At 44.4% G+C, this 21,383-nt stretch overlaps 1 protein-coding gene across 6 annotated transcripts in view; it reads left to right on the top strand.

Moving 5' to 3' along the window:
• Positions 1-8,298, top strand: part of lmo3 (LIM domain only 3) — a 97,317-nt gene extending 89,019 nt beyond the window's left edge. For all 6 annotated transcript variants that reach the window (XM_086022525.1, XM_086022526.1, XM_086022527.1 and 3 more), the window contains one exon: positions 6,220-8,298. In XM_086022525.1, coding sequence (XP_085878651.1) covers positions 6,220-6,325 — 106 coding nt within the window. In that variant the 3' untranslated portion in view covers positions 6,326-8,298. The remainder of the gene's footprint in view (positions 1-6,219) is intronic.
• Positions 8,299-21,383: the final 13,085 nt, after the last annotated feature.

Raw genomic sequence — 21,383 nt, 5'->3', positions numbered from 1 at the left:
CCGTGCACCGCGCCCGCATCTTGTAATTCAATGCAAGGAAACGTAAGCTATCTCTGCTGCGGTAGGTGACCGCAATTGAGTTTGCATTTGCGAAGGTTACGAGAAGCACAATCAGACACAAAGAACATTACTCTCTCTGTTGCCAGCATCCGCACTCGCCAGACACACGGCGCATACTAAAAGGCGGGAGACCTGGTTACGCACAATTAGCACTTGGTTATTGTCTTGCCACTTCAGCCGGCTGCACCAGACAGCCTTTCCTAATAGAAGAAGTCAGCTAATCTTCATCAGCTAGAGCCAGGCAGGCCAAGCCTGCTCTCCCACATTAAAACCCACTTAAGCGCGGGCAAATCTTTCTTTTTACATTAAGGCGGCTGATGAACTGTTGAATAAAATTGACGTTTGTGTGTTTCGCACGCTCCACCGCGGCCTCGCAGGCACCATTTAGATGCCCATCACAATTTTTGCCGGAGTCTGGCCACGGTTTATGGTGTGGCACCGGATTTAATTGAAGCTGTTCGTCAGCTTTGACTTTTTGTTTGCCAGTTTGTTACTGGCTTTTTGCAGCCGGTATATGGACATAAATATTTGGACACTTACAGATAATGGCTTTTTGACAATATTTTGAACGTATTTTTCACATTCCAATAAGCATGACGATTCATTATTTTCTCTTTTTTTTAAAAATGTATTTTTTTTTTTTTATAGTCCATACATAATTGTTTACTTCTTGAGGCCTATCATAAAGTAATAATCTTGACTAGGGATGTAATGATTATCGAAAATCGAATTAAAATTGATTCGCCCCCATTAATCGATTAATCGAAAAATCGAGTTGATTAACTTCATCTGGAAACCTTTCTTCATTCCAGGTGCATAGCACATTTTGAATGTGTAGATCAAATGATGCTTTTGCGCCAATCATCATTGCGTTTGCGGATGGCTGCAGAACCACACTAGTCCGCAGAGACCAGCACGGTAGCAGTTTTTAATAAATCGAATTGAAAATCGGGAACTGAGAATCGAAACTCCAATCATCCATCATTGATATCATCAAAATCGTCTGTGGGTCCACCCTAGCCCATGCTACACTCCAATTAATGATTATTAATTGAAAATTAAAGTCGCGTTTGTCAAAACAAAATCGTTTTAAAGAGTGAACGTCAAAAATTCCCACAGACGTATCCGGGCAGCATTCTTGGCAGGTGCAGATACCCACAGTACATACACATGAAAATGAAACTACAACAAAGAAGTTCATGTTAAAAGAAACCAAAAATAAAAGATTGGAAATCTTGTGAAATCCCATCACGATTCTACCCATAGCAGTCTGAGAAGTGATGCATTCATTCTCCTTATTTTAAAACTTTATTCTCACTAATTTGCTACTTCATCGTTCCAATGGTCCAACTTATCTCTGTTGTTTGCGTTGCCTTAATACGCCTTTGCGGAGAGTAATACGTTTAGGTTAGGTAAAATGCTCAACATTTATCGTGTGATTAATAGATTGACCTTCAGCAAATTGCTCCCAGCTCTCTCGGGATCTCACTTTTCCTGAATAGTTTATCGGCCTTGTTTTCGGATGGCCTGAAAATGGGCTCCTGCGCTTTGTCTGGCATACCGATCCCGCCGCTTGCCTTGTTCACTGGCACCGGCTATGTCCCCTCTCATTTCCCCGGCCTCAAACAAACACGAAAGACACCCCCCCCCCACCCCACGCCAGCCATCCCACCCCTCGCCTCCCCTTCCATTGACCCGCTCCCCCGACAGGCCCTTCAATAAAGCAATCTAATCCATCTCGCAAATGGCCCAGAGATTTCTCTGCGGAACGTCGTCAGAAAATGTGAAATCTGATAAACAGAGCAGGCGATCGGCGGGTCGGCAGGGGTCAGGCGCTGTAATTATCCGTCGCTCCTCCAGGTCAGCCGCCGCGCAAATTGGCGTTTGAAGGTTGAATTGCTACAATCACGTATGAACATCCAGCCGACTCCCCCCCCTTAGTCTCCCGTTTATCAACCCCCGTGTCTTCCGTTTCTTTGTGGGCGCATTCAAACTAACCGAAGAGAACTCGGAGGCCGGTGATTATTCTGATTCCATCACTGTACGGCTCTAATAGTCATCGCCGTGCTCTGCTATTAAAGGCCTCGGTTAAGTGATGGGCCAATTAGTGCACGGGAGCGAGTGACCATGACCTTTGTTCTTTTGTCACCATCACTGTCAAATTGACAGTAATCTATGTATTGCCAGGCAAAGCAACGACGAGTGTGATGAATTGATAAGCATCACCGCTTATCTGACGCTTAACTGTTTTTGTTTTTTTTTGTTTTTGTTTTTGCCTCCCACTTTTTTCCACTCCGAAATGTTATCAAGTAAAGAGGGGTGACTACCCTCTTGCCCGTGGTCCACCAGTGAAAACGTCGACTCCTACGTCAGCCTTGGTTCCTCGCGTCTGCGGCCGATGCGGCCTCACTCCGTTAAACCAAACATAAATCTACCGTCGTGACCTTCCCAATCGCCACCCTTGTTATTCTCCCCACCTGAGCGGCAGCGAGCAAGCCCAAACCCCGAAAAGGAACAGGCGACTGTTTCCGAAAAGAGGTGTTGGGAATAAGGAAGGAGATATGAGCCTCCATCTAGCAAGCAGTTAGCCACAGATCAGCCGTGGGGGACAGCTAATCGATGAGGCTGTCGTCCAGCCTCATCATCTATCCAGTGCTGGCCCAATTTCCCCCTGATGAGCTGGAGGCCACAGTCTGGGGAGGCTGGAGGAAGGTTAGAGCGGAGAGGAGCAGCATGGGTGACAGTGCAGGCGAAGGTCAGTGCTGATAAGGGGGTGGGGTTGTAGGGGGGGGCTGTGGGTTTCCATACTCGAGCCTTGGAAGGAGAGACTGACGCCAATTGGAAGCTCCAGCCACGGATGCCTTGTATGTCATGAGTCGGGCTTGTTAGACAGCGGCCTAATAGGCAATAAGGGACATAGTTGTCACTTTGTGTATGATTGGTGTCGAAAACCCGGAGCCTGCGCGGGGAAGACTACTCGGGGAACACAATCGTCCTTCCTCGTCCTGATGTACAAGAGTGGAAAAATGACCGTGACGCATTATAATATACGGATAAGGAATTTCCGCACTCATTTACAGTTACTAGGGATGTAACGATTCATCGAAAATCGATTTGAAAGAGGTTCGCCCCGATTAATCGATTAATCGAATCGGGGCGAATATGCGCGGTTTAATCGATTAGTCGTTACATCCCTAGTAACTGTAAATGAGTGCGGAAATTCCTTATCCGTTTATTATAATGCGTCATGGTCATTTTTCCACTCTTGTGCATCAGGATTAATCGATTCGATTAATCGAATCATTCATCTAGAAAATGACGTCTTGGAACGTTTTTTTCATTCCAGATGCATAGCACATTATGAATGTGTGGATCAAATGATGCTTTTGCGCCAAACATCATTGCGTATTGCGTTTGTGGATGGCCGCAGAACCGCACTAGTGCACGGAGACAAGCACGGTAGCAATTTTTGTAAAACTCGAATCGAATCGAAAATCGGGGTATGAAAATCGAATCGGTGCTTGAGCCAATGGTTACATCCCGAGTTCCAACCGATTTTTGCCCGCAACGAGAAGCACAACTAACCATTAGACGGCCTGAGAAAGACTAAACAGGACACGAGCAAAGTTTCAAAAGAATCAATTAAAAAATGTAAAAACGACTGCAACGGACATGGTTATACGGGGCTGGAAAGACCTCACCAAGGCGTACCACATAACGCGGTTGGAGGCAGGGCTGCGGCGTGGGCATGTTATTGCTGACTGAAGGAACAAGATGAATTTCAAGGAGCTACTCTGCTCGCATACAAAAAGTGATAGAACCACGCTTCACAGTACAGATGACTAATGACCCTCAACATACTGCGAAAACAAGAGTTTTCCAAGGCACGTTCTACGATTGTCCTTGCGCTGTCTGACGACAACGGAGAGATGCGCTCCCATTCATAATGCTGAGTGTTTGCGAACACTAACTACATGTGGCACGGCTCACTTTTTCTCCCGTTTCCTCATTTGAGTGGAAAGCGACTACTCGAGTTAACACGTGCCTCCGGGGCATATAGCTGGCATCGCAATGCATCTTTTAAGTGTGAGCCTGTGGAAGCCATTTCCCCCCCCCCCCCCCCCCCCCCCCTACAACAAGAGGTCTCTAAAGACTCATTAGTCACACTCACCTCTCGGTAAAGAGAGGGAAGAAAGCGAAAGGGAGGGATGAAGACAGCGTCAGAGGACGATGACTGCATGCACGCTAAGCATCTGTATGACTATGGACCATAATCGGAATACAACTCGGCGTGGAATTGTGTTAATGATGTCAAGGGACTCCTTTAAATGAGCGTCATTAGTAAAGGCTGATAATATGGTGAGCAAATAACGCTTTGAGTATTTTATCCATTTTTACTGGATTTGGAACTTTCCTTCCAAATAACTGCGTCCGAGTCATAAATCACGATCCGCTAGTCATAAATCTAGTTCCACCCTAATTGGCTGTTATTTATATTTGAAGTTGCGGTAACAGCAAACCACTTTCCAAGCCTGACCTAATAGAACCGCAGAAAATACACTCGGCTATTGTTTGTTCCAGGAACTGGAAATAGTCGGAGGCGGCAAAACGTCCTTTATTAGACACGCCTGTGATGGGCCCCAGTGTAATATCCTCATCAAAATTGGCGCACAGATGTCACATATGCTGTTGACATTTCACCGGGCAGAAACAATTTGTCTGTGTGAAATAGGGGAGAGGAAACGAGCGCGGGGAGGTGAAAAGGGGGAGAAACAATTTGACTGGAGGAGAGAAGGAGTGCAAAAAAAAAACAAAAAAAAAAACAGGTTGACATGAGGTCATTATGAGAGTGGACACAGTGTAAGCAGAAAAATAATAGAGTTTAGAGGCGTTTATTTTCAAGTAGCAATATGTAGAAATTTGAGTTAAAGCGTGAAATAAATCGCGTGCGGCGAACTTCAGGCGACCAAGACAGCACATCGCACGTATAACGATCCCTACCGCCGATTTGCTGCACGTCGATTGCAGCTGTTGACCACGCACATCAGGATTCCCTCTCGTAAATGCTGCGCGCTTTACGATAGTCGGCGCCAACTTTTTGGGATCGGGGAGGGTAAAGTCACTCAAAGCACACAGGATAATCAGACTTCGGATTTCTCCGATGCACAATATTTTGGAGTCAGCCAGCTGCCTGTGCACTTCAGAGTTCGGAGAATAAGGCCTTTGCTGCTCAAATTTAGCCCACTTGTCAATATGTGAGTACGCCACTTAACATATTATTAAATAACTAGTTGTCGTCATTGCCACCGAAACCCAATTCCAGCTACTTTAGTGCCCCTAGTGGTCTATAAGGTGGTTCGTCCACACTTGTGAGCCGGGTAGCGTGACGGGTGATTTATGTTGGATCAGTTCTGAGCGTCGAGCTTCATCGAATGTTTTCCTAAGTAATCGTAATCCCTTCCTCGGAGCATGCCTTTTGCTTTCTTTCCCAAAATGCACCGGTCTCACCTTTTATGCTCTATCTGTTAATTGGTCCCAAACGGATGTAACAAATCATGCGCTCGATCTGCCCTCCAGCGCTGAATAAACACGACGAGCATGTCAGGTACACAAGCTACCGCGCAGCTCGCAGCTATGAATTCTTGTATTCTTAGTATCCGTTGAAAGTCAAACAAGAGGAGAAACTGCCGCCGAAACACCCCCCCCCCCCCCACACACACACACACAAACCCGCCCCCGTACCCTCTGGTAAACACTGGCACCGGTGTTCGCCGACCTTGTCCAACCTGAAGGGAGATAAGCGACCCTCAGGACAATTCGGTGAGAGTTTCCTCTCGTTCGACATAATCTCCACTTGGCGCCGCGCTGAAAGGTCAAAAATAACGGTAGACCCCCACTTGTGAGGATGTGTGGCTGCTGGGGATGAACGGGGTTCGCTAACGGTGGAAGGGAACTAAACAAAGAAACGCCCCGCCACCAACCGCACGGTTACAAATGTTTTCCCCACAGCGCTAGCTAGCTAGCTGAAGGAGTTTGGCACAACGCTAGCTAGCTGAAGGAGTTTGGCACAGCGCTAGCTAGCAGCGTCCCCTTGCTAGCTTACAGCTTTTTTTTGTTGTTGTCTTTTTTTCACCGCTCTTCTCCCCTCCTGTCGCCCAGGTTTTGCGTGGGGGACAAGTTCTTCCTGAAGAACAACATGATCCTGTGCCAGACGGACTACGAAGAGGGCCTGATGAAGGAAGGCTACGCCCCCCAGGTCCGCTGACCCTCGTATGAGGGGGCGGTGTGGGGGGTAGTGAGGAAGACAGAAGAGTGGGAGAAGACTGATGGAACGCTTGCAATCACACAACAAAAAGCACTTCCTATCGCTTCCTGTCCAGCTCCTGTCCCCCACGTGTACATAAACGAAGCCTCATCTGGAACGGGAGATACCCGACTGTACAGAATAGCCATAAAGACTGCGACATGGCAGGCGGCGGCCCCCGGAAGCGGACTCTGAAGTAAAATAACCTTTTGTTTGTTTGTGACTGACAAGCGCTGCCTCTTTCCTCTCGGCAAACAAAGACACTGGCCTCAGAACAACCCAAAGCAAGTTGCTGGACAGATATTCGCACGTGTCACCTTTTATGACGAGGACTGCGCGTTCCGACGACTTGAATCGAAAACACGCAGAGGTATTGTCAATCAGTGTGTCTTTGGGATAAACACCTTTTTACTGGATGTTGTAAAGTGTCAACAGAGGAGCTCGGGAAAAAAAAAAAAAAAATGCTAATTTAATACTTGTGTGGGTGCGTGGGTGCGCGTGTGTAAATCGCTCTTCGTTTTTTTGGAGGAGTTTTTCTCATGCAGTCTTGGTTTGGTCTGTGGAGTCAACATCGGGTTGATCGGTTTGTCGTGTTTTTCCAATGTATTCGTTTTTACTGACAAGGCGATTGGTATACGGTTCTGTGCAAAAGGCCTCGGCGTTGTTGTGTTCATTCTAGTTTTTATAAAAAAATTGGATACATAGCGGACATCCCCACAAACATTTTCTGTAAGCGGAACGTCAAGTTTGTCGGTATACTCCCATCCTCCTCCCTTCAATCATCGCCACCTAGCAGGAGGGGCGGGGGGAGAACTGGCGCTAATACAGGCCAAAATCCAGATGCGATGTCAGGGTTTAACTAGACAAGGAAGAATGTATTAAAACGTTGATGCTCTTAAACTACGGCATCAAGGGAACACCCCAACTTCAAGAATCAGACTGGCGCGAAGCAGCTTGACAACAACTAACCCTAGCCCCAAAAACGGAATCCCTCCATTTTCAAAAGGTCAATTCGATATCGAGTGTCGCAGCCAACCACAACAAATTGCCCAAGACTTTTGCACAGCAGTTTGAATTTAACTCACTCACTGCCGGACATTTTCAGACCCTCGTTTTCCCTAACATTTGAACCAAAAAAAAATGGAAAAAAAAAAAATGGAAATGAATAAATTCCTGGCATTGAATGGCTGGACTGTGAAAAGATGTGTAAATTCATCAATGGCAGTGAATGAGTTAACAGCCAATAATAACGATAAATGGGACAGGGCCTTATGGGCCAGAGTAGCGCATTGGTTTACAAAGTCTGCCGGGCCTCACACTCGTAAAATCACCGGCCTGGACTAGTCTTGATTCCATTCCTTAAATTCCCATCAAATTTTAGCAGTATTTGACCACCTGTATTTGGAGTCTCATTTTTTTTTGTTTTTTTTAAACGGGAAGTGTATTTATTAACTTTTGGGAATCTGGAGATACGCTCAAGGAGGCTGGTTGTTGTTGTTGTAGCAGTTGTACAGGTGTATGAAATGACTTTAAGGGGTTTGGTTAACTTTCAGTCGCTTTATTTATTTAAGCAGTTCTCGTCCTGAATTTGGCTTCGTTCAACACGTTGATACTTGAATGCAATCGATGGCGGATGCGCCACTCCGCTCGCCACTCGCGGCCTCATCATCTTGACCTCCTCGTCCCGAGTAAACTGTCCAGCTGCGCTCGGCGTTCATTCTTGACTTCAAAATGTCTTCTGTAAAATGTAGGTGTACATAAAAAAAAAAAAAAACGAAAAAAAAAAAAGAATATTTTCCTTTTGCTTGCCTATTGTACAATTCTTTCATTTTATGTGTCATCCAGCATGAGATGTTTATTTTTTAGGACAACGCTTGTAAATACTGTAATTGTAATAATTTTAAGCACAAATGTAATACAGTTTTATTGTGTTACACAGAGTTTGGTGTCTTTTTTTTTTTTTTTTTTTTCCCTGTCATTTCATAGGGGGCAAAATGTTCAACCAGTTGACAGGAGAAATTTATATCTGAAGATAGGTTTACACTTTGAAAGCCATTTAGAAGGCCTTGTGTTTGCTGGAGCTGCTAAGGTTAAGTATCTAGCTCAAGGGCACAGCATTAGATGCAAACCAGCCATCAGAAAAAAAAAAAACAACAAAAAAAAAAAAGCCAGTTTTCTCTGTCTATTACCCTAACCAACAGAGCATGTTGCAGCTTATGATATATGACTGATTTGAAGTGCAATAATTTCCTCAGTTTGTTGTCTCTGCTGCTTGGGGCTAGGGGTGAAAAAAAAAAAAAAAAATTCAGCCTTGCTTAGATGGAAGGAACCCAATGAAATCTCAAAGTTAAGATGCTTGGTTGCGGGGATCCAAATCTCCCCCCTATTTATATGCGCGCTTCAAATACATTTTTAAAAATCGACGCACCCTTGCGCGGATGCGTTTTTTTTTTTTTTTGGGACGCAAAAGTAGACCAAGAGGAATCATGTAAAACATTTTTCCAGCATTAATGTGACCGACCTGTGCTACTTAATCGAAAAAAATTGAGGAACTAGCAGAAGCCTAAAATATTTTGTGTTAGTATTGATTGCTATTTTTGAACTGTTCATAATTCCCACCTCCTTCTATAAGGCCCCAGTTCCAGCTAAAGAAAAACAGTCCCAAAAGCGAGTTCGTGTTGACGTCAAACATATGTTTTGGAATTTTCAGCTGGAACTGAGGTCACCTTCAAGCGAGGAGGGAATTATGAACAGTTCAAAATAGCAGTCGGGGTCAGGTAAAGCACCAGGCATCTACTAAATCCTAACCCTAGGTCATCTGAACTTTTGGAAGTTTTGAAATTATTTACCTTTTTTTTTTTTTTTTAATGTATATCACAAATACCGGTAATTAACTCATTCACTGCCATTGATGAATTTATTTGTCGTTTCCCAGTCCAGCCATTCCAGGAATGTATTTATATATATATATATATATATATATTTTTTTTTTTTCAAACGTTAGGGGAAAAGAGGGTCTGAAAATGTCTGGCAGTGAACGAGTTAAACAGGAATGTTTAAACTTTTTGTAACCAGTGCATTTCTGAAAAAAAAATCCTTTTTTTTTTGCTGTAAAATACAAAGCAAAAAAAAAAAAACAGTACTGTCTATTTTGGTCCCAATGTGTGCCAAGCGTGAACATGAGGAAACAGAACGCTTCATTTATACTTTGCCGTCAGCAGCCTTCGAGATGGAGTCGAGTGATCTCCTCGTGCGTGGGGGTTATTTCGACTAATTACCTGGATTTCAATTTGGAATCATCTGGAATGTTGAGGTAAAACATTTGGATTAAAGTTATTGCGCTAATTAGCAAGGTGCTTCCAAAGTGCCCTGTGTAGTTTTGGTGAAAGCGATGCTTCCATCACATTACAGAGGATAATATCCAGCCCAATTAAGCTAATTGAATTTCCTTATCCAGAGACACGGGGAAAAAAAGAGAGAATTTCTTTGATTAGGCTCAAGCTGTTGAAAGTCCTTTAGTAGATGAAAACACTCGAGTCGATGGGAGATTACAGCCAAGCGAAATTAAAAGAAAGTGTGGCAACCGCGGGGAGGATTCGCAGTAATGGCAGACATGTGTCATGTGTTATTTTGCCTCGGCTGTTCCGGAGTCAGATGTTAGACACCCCCCCCCTCTCCCCCCCACCGCACCCCCCGCCCTCCCCGAATCCAACCGCTGATAGCCTGGCATCATTAGTGCCGTGTTGTCTTTTGTGACAGCGATGATACATTGCGGCGCGATGGCCATTTGCACCATTACAAGACGTGCGGTTGAATAAAGGAGGAGTTTGTGTGGGAACTACACACACACACACACACACACACACTCACTTTGTCATATATGTTTGCCCCGCAGATAAATAGAATACCGCATCAGTGTTGTTTTGTCACACCGAATTGATTTATGTCCTTACTTTTTTACGTGTGGCGAAGCAGCGCATGCTTACAGTGACCAGAGGAAATGTAATATGTACTTCAAAAAATTGCAAACTGAGATGAAATCTAAATAAAACAAAATACTGTGCATTTTTGGGGGGGATTTTTCCAAATACAGTATACTTAATGAGGGGTGGTCCCCAGAAAGCATGTTCCAGGAGTGTGTCACGAGAGCCCAAAAATGACTTTGGTCAAAACCCAGGTAAAAATGATATATGCTTTAAATCAAAACTTGTAAATAATGATCAGACACTCACAGCTCGCGAGGTCCTTCTGGAAAAACACACACACATCCCCTCTCGCCACAGCGATAGAGGGTAAGAAAGAAAAAAAAGAAAAAACTGAGATGGAACCTTGAGAAGAGAAAGAACGTTTCAAGAACCGTGCCTCCTCGCTCACAGCCAAAGTGAGCTGCTTGAGCACAAAGAAAAACACAAACTCTCCCACATCCAAATCTACAGTCATTAAGAGCGTTTAGAAAAAGTATTAGCTGCCAGGCTGTGTATCGTTAGCGTCTTCATCCCTGTGTTAATGCTGACCCTGGAGTTAGCGCTGCTCTCCTTTGCCAAACGGCTCCAGGGGCAAAAATAATGATCTTTACAGACATGCCAATGCTATCTGGACCAGATAACGCTGCTTTAATGACTCCTTATCCTTTGGCCCTTTCAAGGAGATGGGCGCCCTGGCAAATAAATTCCAGTTGTTGGGTCATTAGCTCTTTATTGCGGTGATAATGGATTTTGTATTTTTGGGTCTGATTTGAGTGTAAGACCCGAGCGAATTTGACTCTTTGAACAATTAGTCAGCTCCCAGGAAGAGTACACGGCACTGGGGTCAGTCAAACGATGATTCGCTTGGAGTTCAAATAAAAATGGAAATGTCTCCAGCACAATCTTGTTCAGGCTGTTTGGATGCCATGCTATGGCTAATAATTTAGCTTTCCCAAACGACTGCGGTTATTCAACTGTCTCCGGAACTAGATATTAATACAAGGCAATAAAAACCAAAGTGTTGTTCAAAACAGTGTAGGGGACTTTTTAAATGCTGGTAAATAAGTAGTTGGCCAGTGCTTCACTTTGCGTCACTTCAGTTGACATTGTGCTGCTCCATCTGTCGTAAGTCCACGGGCTGTTTGCGTTTCCGTCGTTAACCCACCGCAGACTGCGCTTTCATTTTAAATTAATCCTCTGTGATATTTGCATTTGTTCCATTGTTTAAACCTTTCATAATCATGCAAATAGCCATGCAATAACATTGTGGATTAGTGAAGGTTAGGGCAATTAAAAGCTTTTAATATGGAGTCACAACCTTACCCGGCAGAGTATTGACAATCGGGATGGAAAGAACGTCAGCGAGACACGCAATTAGCGCCTCATTGATTGCATTAATGTCCCACCACAAATCTGACCCCGTCAACTGATCTGCCGCATGGCCATCGGGATTCATTGCAGCGTTTAGGTCTGTGAACTCCGTTCTTTTGAAGTAGCGGGATAACTCCTACCAGATGCCAGATTCAGGACCCGGTCCAGGAGGTCAACCATGCAAGGAAAATCACAGCACTCCCACGCAAACGCTCACCTGAGCAGCAAAAGTGATTTCAAATATTCAAAAGATTGCAGCGCTTACGTGGTTTGGTGGTCACAAATACAATTAATTAAACAGGTCGTCACTCCCCACAAGCTTTCCAGGCGTGCAATAGTTTGGAAGGTTTGTAGAATCATCATCGACAGATTTATGCCAGCAGAGGGCACCTATGAATCTCTTCAAGGAGGCATATTGAGTATTTTTTTGTGGCTTCATTGGAGCCTTTTGGAGACACCGACTGACCCAGACTGCAAATGAATGGTGCTCATTTAGCCACATCGCCAGCCCACCCCACATAAAACGTGAGGCCATAAAGATTCAATTGCACGGGTGGGCAGGCACTCCAGAGACCCAACTATTCAAATCAAACAATTAAAAAGTGAAGTTTCTACAGTGTCTACGCCACAAATATCACTTCAGGCTATTTAACGCCACTCCTAAATGATGTTTACTGTCCAACTAAATATAAAATACAGAATCAGACGTTGTGTATTCAACCGCAATTTGCCTTTTGCTAACGCTAATATTTAATTGTAAACGCCATCGACAAGCTAGGATCGCTAGCATCGATTTTGCAGTAATTATAATTCTTTAAACAACTTATATTTGAACATGAACATTTGAAACAAATGGAAACGGGCAATGTAATGATACTGACAGGCATATATTCTTTATCCTCTGTGACAAATGTGGCGGTCAAGTAAGGCACTCACACTAGGCACACAATTACACAATTATGATAATATAATATAAAGTGACTGGTGTCATCCTTTAACTGCAATTACTAACCTTTCAATTCGTCACGTTTTTTATTTTTTATTTTAACAACTAACAAATGCCATGTTCTGACACAGTCAGAATGTGTCTACTCATAAGTCCTCCAAAATTAGCTGTCTGTCAGTACTGTTATGTTCCTAAACCTGAGGTTGCGTCACACAACTCATCAGGGGATAGTGAGTGCACCTGGGTTCACCCCCCCACACCTGGTGGCAATCAGACTTGCTGAGGTTATAAAAGGAAGGGCTTTCCTTTTCCCCTCAGTTGGTCGTATGTCTCCAGATAGTCAACACCATCAGTTGACGCTCTGAATTTGTGTGTGGCTGTAGTTTTGTGTAGTAGTGTAGATGTAGTAGTGGGAGGGGGGGGGGGAGAAAAATCACAAGAAGCTAGGCTAATTGTTGACTTATCTGGCAATTGTGTTGCGGATGCAAACCCTTCAAATGTTCTCATCATTTTAATTATGGTGAATGAATTTGGAACACACGTGATAGGAAGACTCACCGCAACCAGTTGCACACTACAGACTTGTTCCCAATCAGTCCCTCTCATGTCAAAATCACACACTCTGTAACTCGGTCAACTTTGTTGTGGGCCACACAAAAAAAATGTGACTGGAAATTATTGAACACGTTTAACATTTGCTATCGTCGGCTGTGACCGTCTTGTGACTTCTAAACTGTCTTGTGTACACACCCCACACCACGGGATAATTGTTTTGAGATTTGGGCATTTAATTACTTGGGTCTGGGAAATGCCCAAATTAAGCCTGACGCCAGGATTAACATTCTTTTAAATCCATATTAGAGTATGGGAAAGCCCTCGAAAAGTCTGTATACTAGGCCTGAATAAAATCACGCGGAAGAAACAAAGTAATTTCACGAGGGCTGTCGCATCGCGCGCTCGGGCCACCACTAACAGCGGCGCCAAAGTCAATAGAGCCGTATTTCAAGCTCTCACTTGTTCACTCAGATATTAATTATGTTGAAAAATGGGTTTAGTGATCCAAATCAAACTTCTAGCCAGGTCATGCTGTTTTGGAAATGAAGGAGGGGCGGGAGTCTTCTTTTTTTTCCCCTGTTAGTGATGGAGATCTGTGTAATTTTGTTTGTTTTCCTCCTGGTTCGCCAGCGCAACGGCGATCCCACCCTGCCATCCTTCATGGCTGTTGATGCCGACCCTGTGTGTTTATGAAGCGCTGTTTCCGTATGACCTAATCTCAAACAAATTGGAAAGATGATTGTTATCTGCGGGGGGTATAGGAGCTGCCTTATTCCTAACAATAACCTTCAGAAAACCTTTCAGGATGAAAAAGGCAGTGGGGGGGGGTGGGGGGGGGGTAGGGAGAGTTCAGGCCAGATTATTGAAAAGGCAATTTTCCCACCCAGCTCGTTTGGTTAGATGCAATGAAACGTCTTATTTTGTTGCGGGCAAATGGTGGAAGAGACTCAAAAGGCGATTCTCCCTCTCTCCCCCACTTCTCTCGAGAGGATGAGAGTAATCAAACACGGCAGATGGAGGATCTGAAGAACTTTCAGTATCGGCATTAAGAAGTGCAGAAAATACAGAAAGCAAAACGGCTTCTAAAAAAACTTGGAGGTTATTGCGCTAATTTTGATTTTGGAAATGTCATTAGTGTGTGAACTTTTGAGTTCTGTCTCTTGCCACTTCTCAATTTGTATTCTTGAGTGTCCTGAAGTGACACGTCCTCAGTCATGGCCCAAGTACTGTTCCAATCAACCAAGAACGCACAGAATATCCGGATGTTCTTGTCAGCTATTTTAAACCAAGGTTGTATCGGTTGGATACTTGGCTCGCAAAATATCCAAAGACGCGTTTCGTGCTGCTATCGCGGAAATATGTCAGAGTCGAGGGTAGTTACTACACAACCGTTCCAATTTACAAAGACACTCTCGTTCTTAGGAAGAACATTCTTAAGAAGATGATACTTGACAAGTTCACGAGACCGCACTCTGCGTTCTTCATATTAATATTCATATGTGTCTTTCTCTGAAATGTTGCCAGACGGCAGCAGGCCAAGGAAATGGTGGGCAGGGTTGGTATTGTCACCCGTGATGACCTCAGCCGATGATCCTCTACGCCGTCTTGACCGCTCTCTGGATCCTCTTCCTTTTTGCCTCAGAGCAGTGAGAGAAGCTCGCTGCGATTCAGTTTGTCGGAATGCTCTCGATGGTCAAGCGGAGGAAGCTCACAAGTTTTTGGCAGATGTTTTTCTTGGACACCCTCAGGAGGTGGACTTTGTGGTATTCAGAGTTAAGGTTGTTAACTGAGCACCACTCTGACGTTGCAAGACCTCATCCCTGTGGTCAGACTCGCCCCCCCCCCCCCCCCCCCCTTGATCAGCCATACCACTGTTGTCGACTGCAAATTTTCCTGATGGTGTTGCAGTGGGAGGGTCTGCAGTTGGTGTATAGTGCTAGTTCTCAGTGTTTGAGAGGCCAAGAGATGGGGACTGATTTTTGACGGACTGAGGTGGGTTGAAAAGAAAGTCTTTATCCAGTAGTCGGTGAGCGGGGAGGAGTCCCAACACAGACAGCTTTTCTGACCAGGATATCGCAGATGTCTGTATTGAAAGCTGAGTTCAGTTGATTGACCTTTTACACAATGTCCCAATTTCATTGGAATTGGGGTTTGTAATTTGAGTTTCATTTAAAAAAAAATAATATTGTCTATTTGTCTTCCTTTTTGGGTGGAAACAAGCTTGTCAGAGCAGGTTACGGTGAAAGGAATGAATCACCACCGTGAATGCATTTATATACATCATACTAGGTAATGATGTGATTCAAATTTCCATCTCCAACTGTGAAATTAAAGTGCCAATTATGCAAAAATAAACACCTGAGGTAAGAGAATGAGATGACTCTCAGATATCACGGTACATAAAATGTAAATAAATGGAAAATGGTCATACGGAGTGGCATTTTGTCTCCTCAAAGTAATTGCCGATTAGAACAGTGAGAAATTGGTTTAAGCTTTTGCAACTGGTAGATATTGATATAGCAGTTTGAAATATTGTGGCAGTGAATATACTGCACTTAAGATATTTGTAAGCTAGCGGCAAAAGTTACAGTGAGGTTTGCAAAACCCTATGGAAAGATGAGGAGAAGCTTTTCTTTTGCTTTCTTATTTTATTGTATAAAACTGACATATTGACAGGATTTGACAATCAGCAAATGTATGCTGTGACCAAAATTCGGGAAAAGACTACCTAACCAAAACACGTTCTGAATATAATGCTATCCTCTGATCCGTGTGAACCTAGAACAATTATAAAGCTTGCAGAACACAAGGTCACGGTCTCTCTCCCAATCAGCTCCCATGTAACATCACACAACAGCCATAACTCTCGTCATTAACTCGCCGCGCACGTCTCACCCTGCCAACTGCGGCCCTGCTAGCTCTCACTACTGACTTACGGTTATTAAGGAGGCTGTAGACTAAGGTGACGCTAACAACAACAGTGAGCTCCACAAATGTGCAGACCATGCTGTAATTGTGCACTGGAAGAGCACAGGGGTTGGCTTGATAAGGACGCCGGGCCTCCATCCTAATGGGTACTCTGGAGACTCTCAGGCAGGAGCGCCTGCTGCCAATCCAGCGCTGACCAACTGACAACGCGGGGGGATCTTGATGGGGCCGCGGCCTTGCTGTAATTACTCTTCACCATCCCGTTACGGAACCTGACACTGCTAATTCTCCGCCAAACTATAGCCTTAAAGGCCAAGGTGGAGCGCCGAGTATCTTCTGAAAGTCATGAATATAACAAAACCCGTCACAGTGTGGGGTTTATTAGAGGAAGAGACACCAGAAGCCTGTTCTGAGATCGTGTTTTAGAGTTTCATGCTGAAATCGTGTCTAGTGTCTGACTGGCTTCAGGCTGGAGCGATAGCTTGAGAAAAATAAGGAAAATAAATTCATATTTTGAAATCTGCTACGCCAACCCCAAGTATTTTGAAAGGCAAAATGAAACCACGGCAAGGCCTTAGTTATAACTCCACTAGCTCCACTTTGACATTCTTCGACAGAAACTATAAACTCAGTGCCACTTTTCAAGCTTACAGGTATGTTTCATCAACAAACTCAATGTCCCCACCACACCGTGTGTTTGTTTGCAGAGATAATTCTGCATCTGTAAAGTCACAAAAGACTTTCTTTTGGCCGCCTCCGCCGCTGAACCCTTGACCGCACTTGCACAATTTGAAAGAAGGCGCCCACGTACAAAATTTGCCATGGTGTAACTCACTCTGGATTGAATATGTGGGCAGAGCAGGAGGGGAACAATATACAGTATGAGCTCTTGCAAGCACAAGAGAGACGCAGGAGCTGGAGATGGGGAGACTGCAGTGTTTGTATTTGTCTTTGAAGACGGAACGGAGCGCTTGAGCAGGAGGGTCTCCGGGGAGCAGCTAGGCTAAAGCCATCGCCAGAGGCTCTACCCCAGGGCCTCCCAGCCGCATGAAGCACTACTGAGGCATCGGGACTTACCTGGGACCTGCCTGCAGGGACAACAAAGAAACCAAAACAGCGAGCATGAATAATACATTTTGCACTGGGAGATACTGCTTAACAATAACCCAATGCTACAGGGAGTGAGATTCAACTTTAATTAATATGTTACACAGAAACCGCGGATAAGAGTCCGCGTTAGTGACCACAAGATGTTGCCATGCATTAAATGCCACCGGTAAGGCTCCAAAAGCAGACTAATGGAATATGTCAGGCCCAAACTTTCCTTGGTACAACTAACCTTGTAGTGCAATGGATTTTCAGGAATATATCAAATCTTGCGAACGCATATACAGACATTTTCAAAAACTGAGATGCATAAAGGTAACCAGACTATTCAGTGTAATGTTCAATGGCACTGGAGGCCAGAACTTCTTACTTACAAGGAGTAAACTAGAAAACAGCTCTTGAGGCTTCCCAGTGTTGTGGTGATATCGCATAAACAACACGATTTGCCTTCTTCGACACTCCAATTCTGATTTTCTTTAGTTTATATCTGCATTGATCTAGAAGTATAAGGTCAAAAAGAGATGAATATTGGGTTGGTAGAGTAAGCCCCATGGCTACCTAGGTCAAGTTCCAGTTGTCCATGATCTAGTATAGGGTCATAGGAGCGTAGTAGAGGAAGTACAGTACATTACATTATTATGTTACGCCTCCAATTCGCCTGGGACGACCTCGTCTTTGGTTTCCTTCCACAGCACCTTGAAGGATGGTTTGCGAAAGGCTTGGTGCTGATCTTGTAACACAGCGAAGCCAGCAAAGTTTTCACTCTTTCACCATTTGAAGATGTTTGATGTATTTGTTGGTTCTATCTGCGGTGTACGGGACCTTCAGAATTTCAGCACAAAAGCCTCAATCTTCCTTTTCCAGATTGCAGAGCGTGTGCAGCTTTCATCAATGGTTTTAGTGTATGCAAATATTTGAGGTTTTGGTGACAGCAAGCCATACTACTAACCTTCTACTCGGATGTATCGGTCTTACAACAATAAATTAGGAATGGCCTGAAGGGTTAATTCACCAGTCCTGTATTAAAACTTCGGTTTCACTACAGCAAACATATGGGGCACAGTCAGCATCCTACTACATTCATTACCATTGCTAATAAAGTTGGAATTGGAACATCTGCTGCAGCTAGTTTCCACCAATAATTAAAACTGGCTCTTGTTGGAAACATTGAATAGTTTTATGTTACTATCATGATTTATCCCTTTAGACAGCCGCCACACTGGAACCTTTAAAATATGATAGAGACTACTCCAAGGCTTATTAGGGTTGGCGTAGCAGGGTATTCATTCTCCCCTCTTCAAACTTAATCAGGCAATGGAGAGAGGAAACAAGGGACTGTAGACAAAAGAGTTAGGAATGGTAATGATGCCAAATAATGATTTCTGCTGTGGAAATTGAATCCATTGCCACAGGGAAAAGATGGAGAAGAAAGACCTGAGGGAAGGCAGAGGCATCAGCATTTCATGCAGGTGCACCCAAACTCGCTAAAGGAAATACCGTCATATTATAGAGGAAAGGCTTTTCAACACCCTATAGGTGGCCTCAATGCCCTGTGATTCTTGCTTTCTTGTCTTGTCCCTTTCACCTAAATGTCCACCAGATCCCTTCTAATAGCTCCTCTAGTCATAGCAGATACCAAGTCAAAATACACAGGCCTGGAAAAAGAGCTAAAAGTGTCAGCCTCCGATGAAAGGAAATTGGTTGGTATGTTCAGGAACAACTCAGTAACCATCAAGGCTGCCATCCGTCCATGATCTTAAAACTGCTGAAGCACCAGTGGAGTGGCCAGGGACTTTAGATGGTTACTTTGGTAACACCCTACTCCCAATATAGTTTCAGATTAAGAGTTATTGACGGGAATCAAACTGCTTATCCACAAAAAGATCCTGTGGCAGGACAACTCGTGTCTGCCTCACCATTACAACACGCCTGCTCACATTGGCATGAGCATCTGACAGTTCCTGACAGGGACAAACTTTGCAGCGCTACAACTTCTCCACTCACCCGACATATTGGTATTTGTCTGACTTCCTCTTTGAAAAGCTTACGAGGGTCATCACGGGGGCATTTTCAAGACAAGGAAGAATCATTCTATTTTTCTTCTCTTGGAACTTTTCCTGACTCTCCTTTGATGTTGCCAGGCATCGACATCAGTGACAGACTAGCAACATGCTTTGTTCTGCGTGGGCATCATGACTCTTCATTGAGTGTGCAGACAAGTGACCACCCGCCGCAATTTATTTTGCCAGCAAATACGTTTCCATCATCATGCTCAAAGAGTGCACAGCGCGTGTAGTAGCTATTATCCTTGCTATGTTCAATTATTGATTTTGCGAGTTCCGCCAGGTGAAAGCCAGAGCACACTACTCCCGGGCCAAATAAATGTGTTTGCGCCATCACATACTGTATCTTCGCTGTGCTCGCGTCGCAGTTTTGTCGGCGGGTTGCGCAGTTTTTCCCCAGGTGCACAATCGCAGTCCCGCCCTCTCAGCAGCGGCGGCATCGTTGACATCTCCACGGCGTATGAGGGATGTTTCCTTGACGGATTCCTCCCCTCATCCACCCCCAATCTGATATGTCAGAGGGCTGGCAACACCGCTAACACATTGACATCATTCTGCACTCGGTCTTCGCTCAGCACGGGGGAGCAGATTTGTCTGAGCCGATTCAGCCTAGAGTCATTTTGAAATGATCACACACGAACTGCTATAATAATGCGTTACGTCATTGTTGCAATGAGACGCAGCCCCAACTGTCATTACGCCATCAATTACGGACTGTAAGTCAAGTTTTCAGCCAGAGCTGTCTTCAGGAGTCCACAGGCAAGTCATTAAAAGGTGGATCATGATGTAATACTACTGAAATAAACATCCGAAACATAATGAAAATGAAACCGGCCCTAGAACTTGCTTCTTGGCAGCACGTTCTCAAAACCAAGTCCTCAGTCAGCCTAGCTGGTCCCACCCAAGTATAAGCCCTGGAATTCGCCCAAAAATGACCCTTTGTGATTAATTTAAGGCATGGGTGCTTGAAATTTTGGATTCATCCTGTTGAGATTTCAACCAATCAAACTGGAATTGAGGCTAAGCGCGTCAATTTTTGTGGGTCTTGTTGGGTAGCCCAAAACTTTGTGAGTTTTTGGGGATGTTGAGGCCAAAAAAGCCTTGGTTGCACGTTCGCGTTCTAACTTACTTCCATGATACCAATGTCCATGTTGCAATTAGGGTGCCGCTAGCGTCAAGGCAGTGTTTGAAATTTCATTCGACTGTTAGCTCTTGTGCTTTGGGCATGGTTCGCCACTCTTGCTAGCTAAAAATGGGACATTTGTGTATTGGTAGATTAATTCCCGTGTTGACAATCTTCTGACCAATGGAAAGCCTATTTCCTTGAAATTATGACAAATGGGGAATCTTCAAAACAGAGGCAGCTAGCTCGAAGCTGAATACCTTGTGCGCGGCTTACTCCGACCAAATAAAAATCCCTTTGGCGATCTGTTTGCGGCCAAATGCATGGTGATTTCATGCACCGCTGCTTCAAAGATCCAGGTGGTTATACTTTAACAAGCTGCCCTCATATTAACGAAACATGTCCAAGCATCTTTTAAGGCATCTTTTCACACCACAATCCTGGCAAGATGATATCGTCAATGTTACTTACATCCGAATAACTTTCCTCGTAAGGACGACAAGGTGTTGCACGGGAATTGTTTTTCCAGTGGACAGAAACAACCACTGCACGAGAGTGAGGGCGCATCCGCATGGCCAGAGGGTTGGAAACAAAAGTCCAAGTGCCTGTTATTCCCATATAGAGCACGTAAAGTACAAGTGTGAATGATTCTGACGCAGCTCAAAAATGCGCTGAATAGGTCTCAGCTCACAATCCAGGGTGAGCGCTGCAAAAGCACAGCTTAGTTTTCACGCTTGGAGTGTTCTAATACTCTGATTCGCCATTCTACTGCCTCGTGCTTTTGTTAATACATAAAGCTGTGCCAGGTTTCAGCAGCAGTTGGCCTGACATTTTTTGCTATCCGTTGGCAAAAGCCGGTACTATTTCAAGTACCTGGTCGTGCAAAGTAGGCCAAGTGAAGACTGCTTTGTCTTGCAGCAGAAGAACCGTTGTCTCCTCAGTCCCGATGGAGAAATGTTGC

This window comes from Filicampus tigris, chromosome 22, assembly GCF_054856515.1.
Source record: "Filicampus tigris isolate MCC_2025a chromosome 22, RoL_Ftig_1.0, whole genome shotgun sequence".
In the NCBI taxonomy this organism is placed as follows: domain Eukaryota; kingdom Metazoa; phylum Chordata; class Actinopteri; order Syngnathiformes; family Syngnathidae; genus Filicampus; species Filicampus tigris.
Note: the sequence above shows the minus strand (reverse complement) of the source record. Positions and strands in the feature narration are given on the sequence as shown.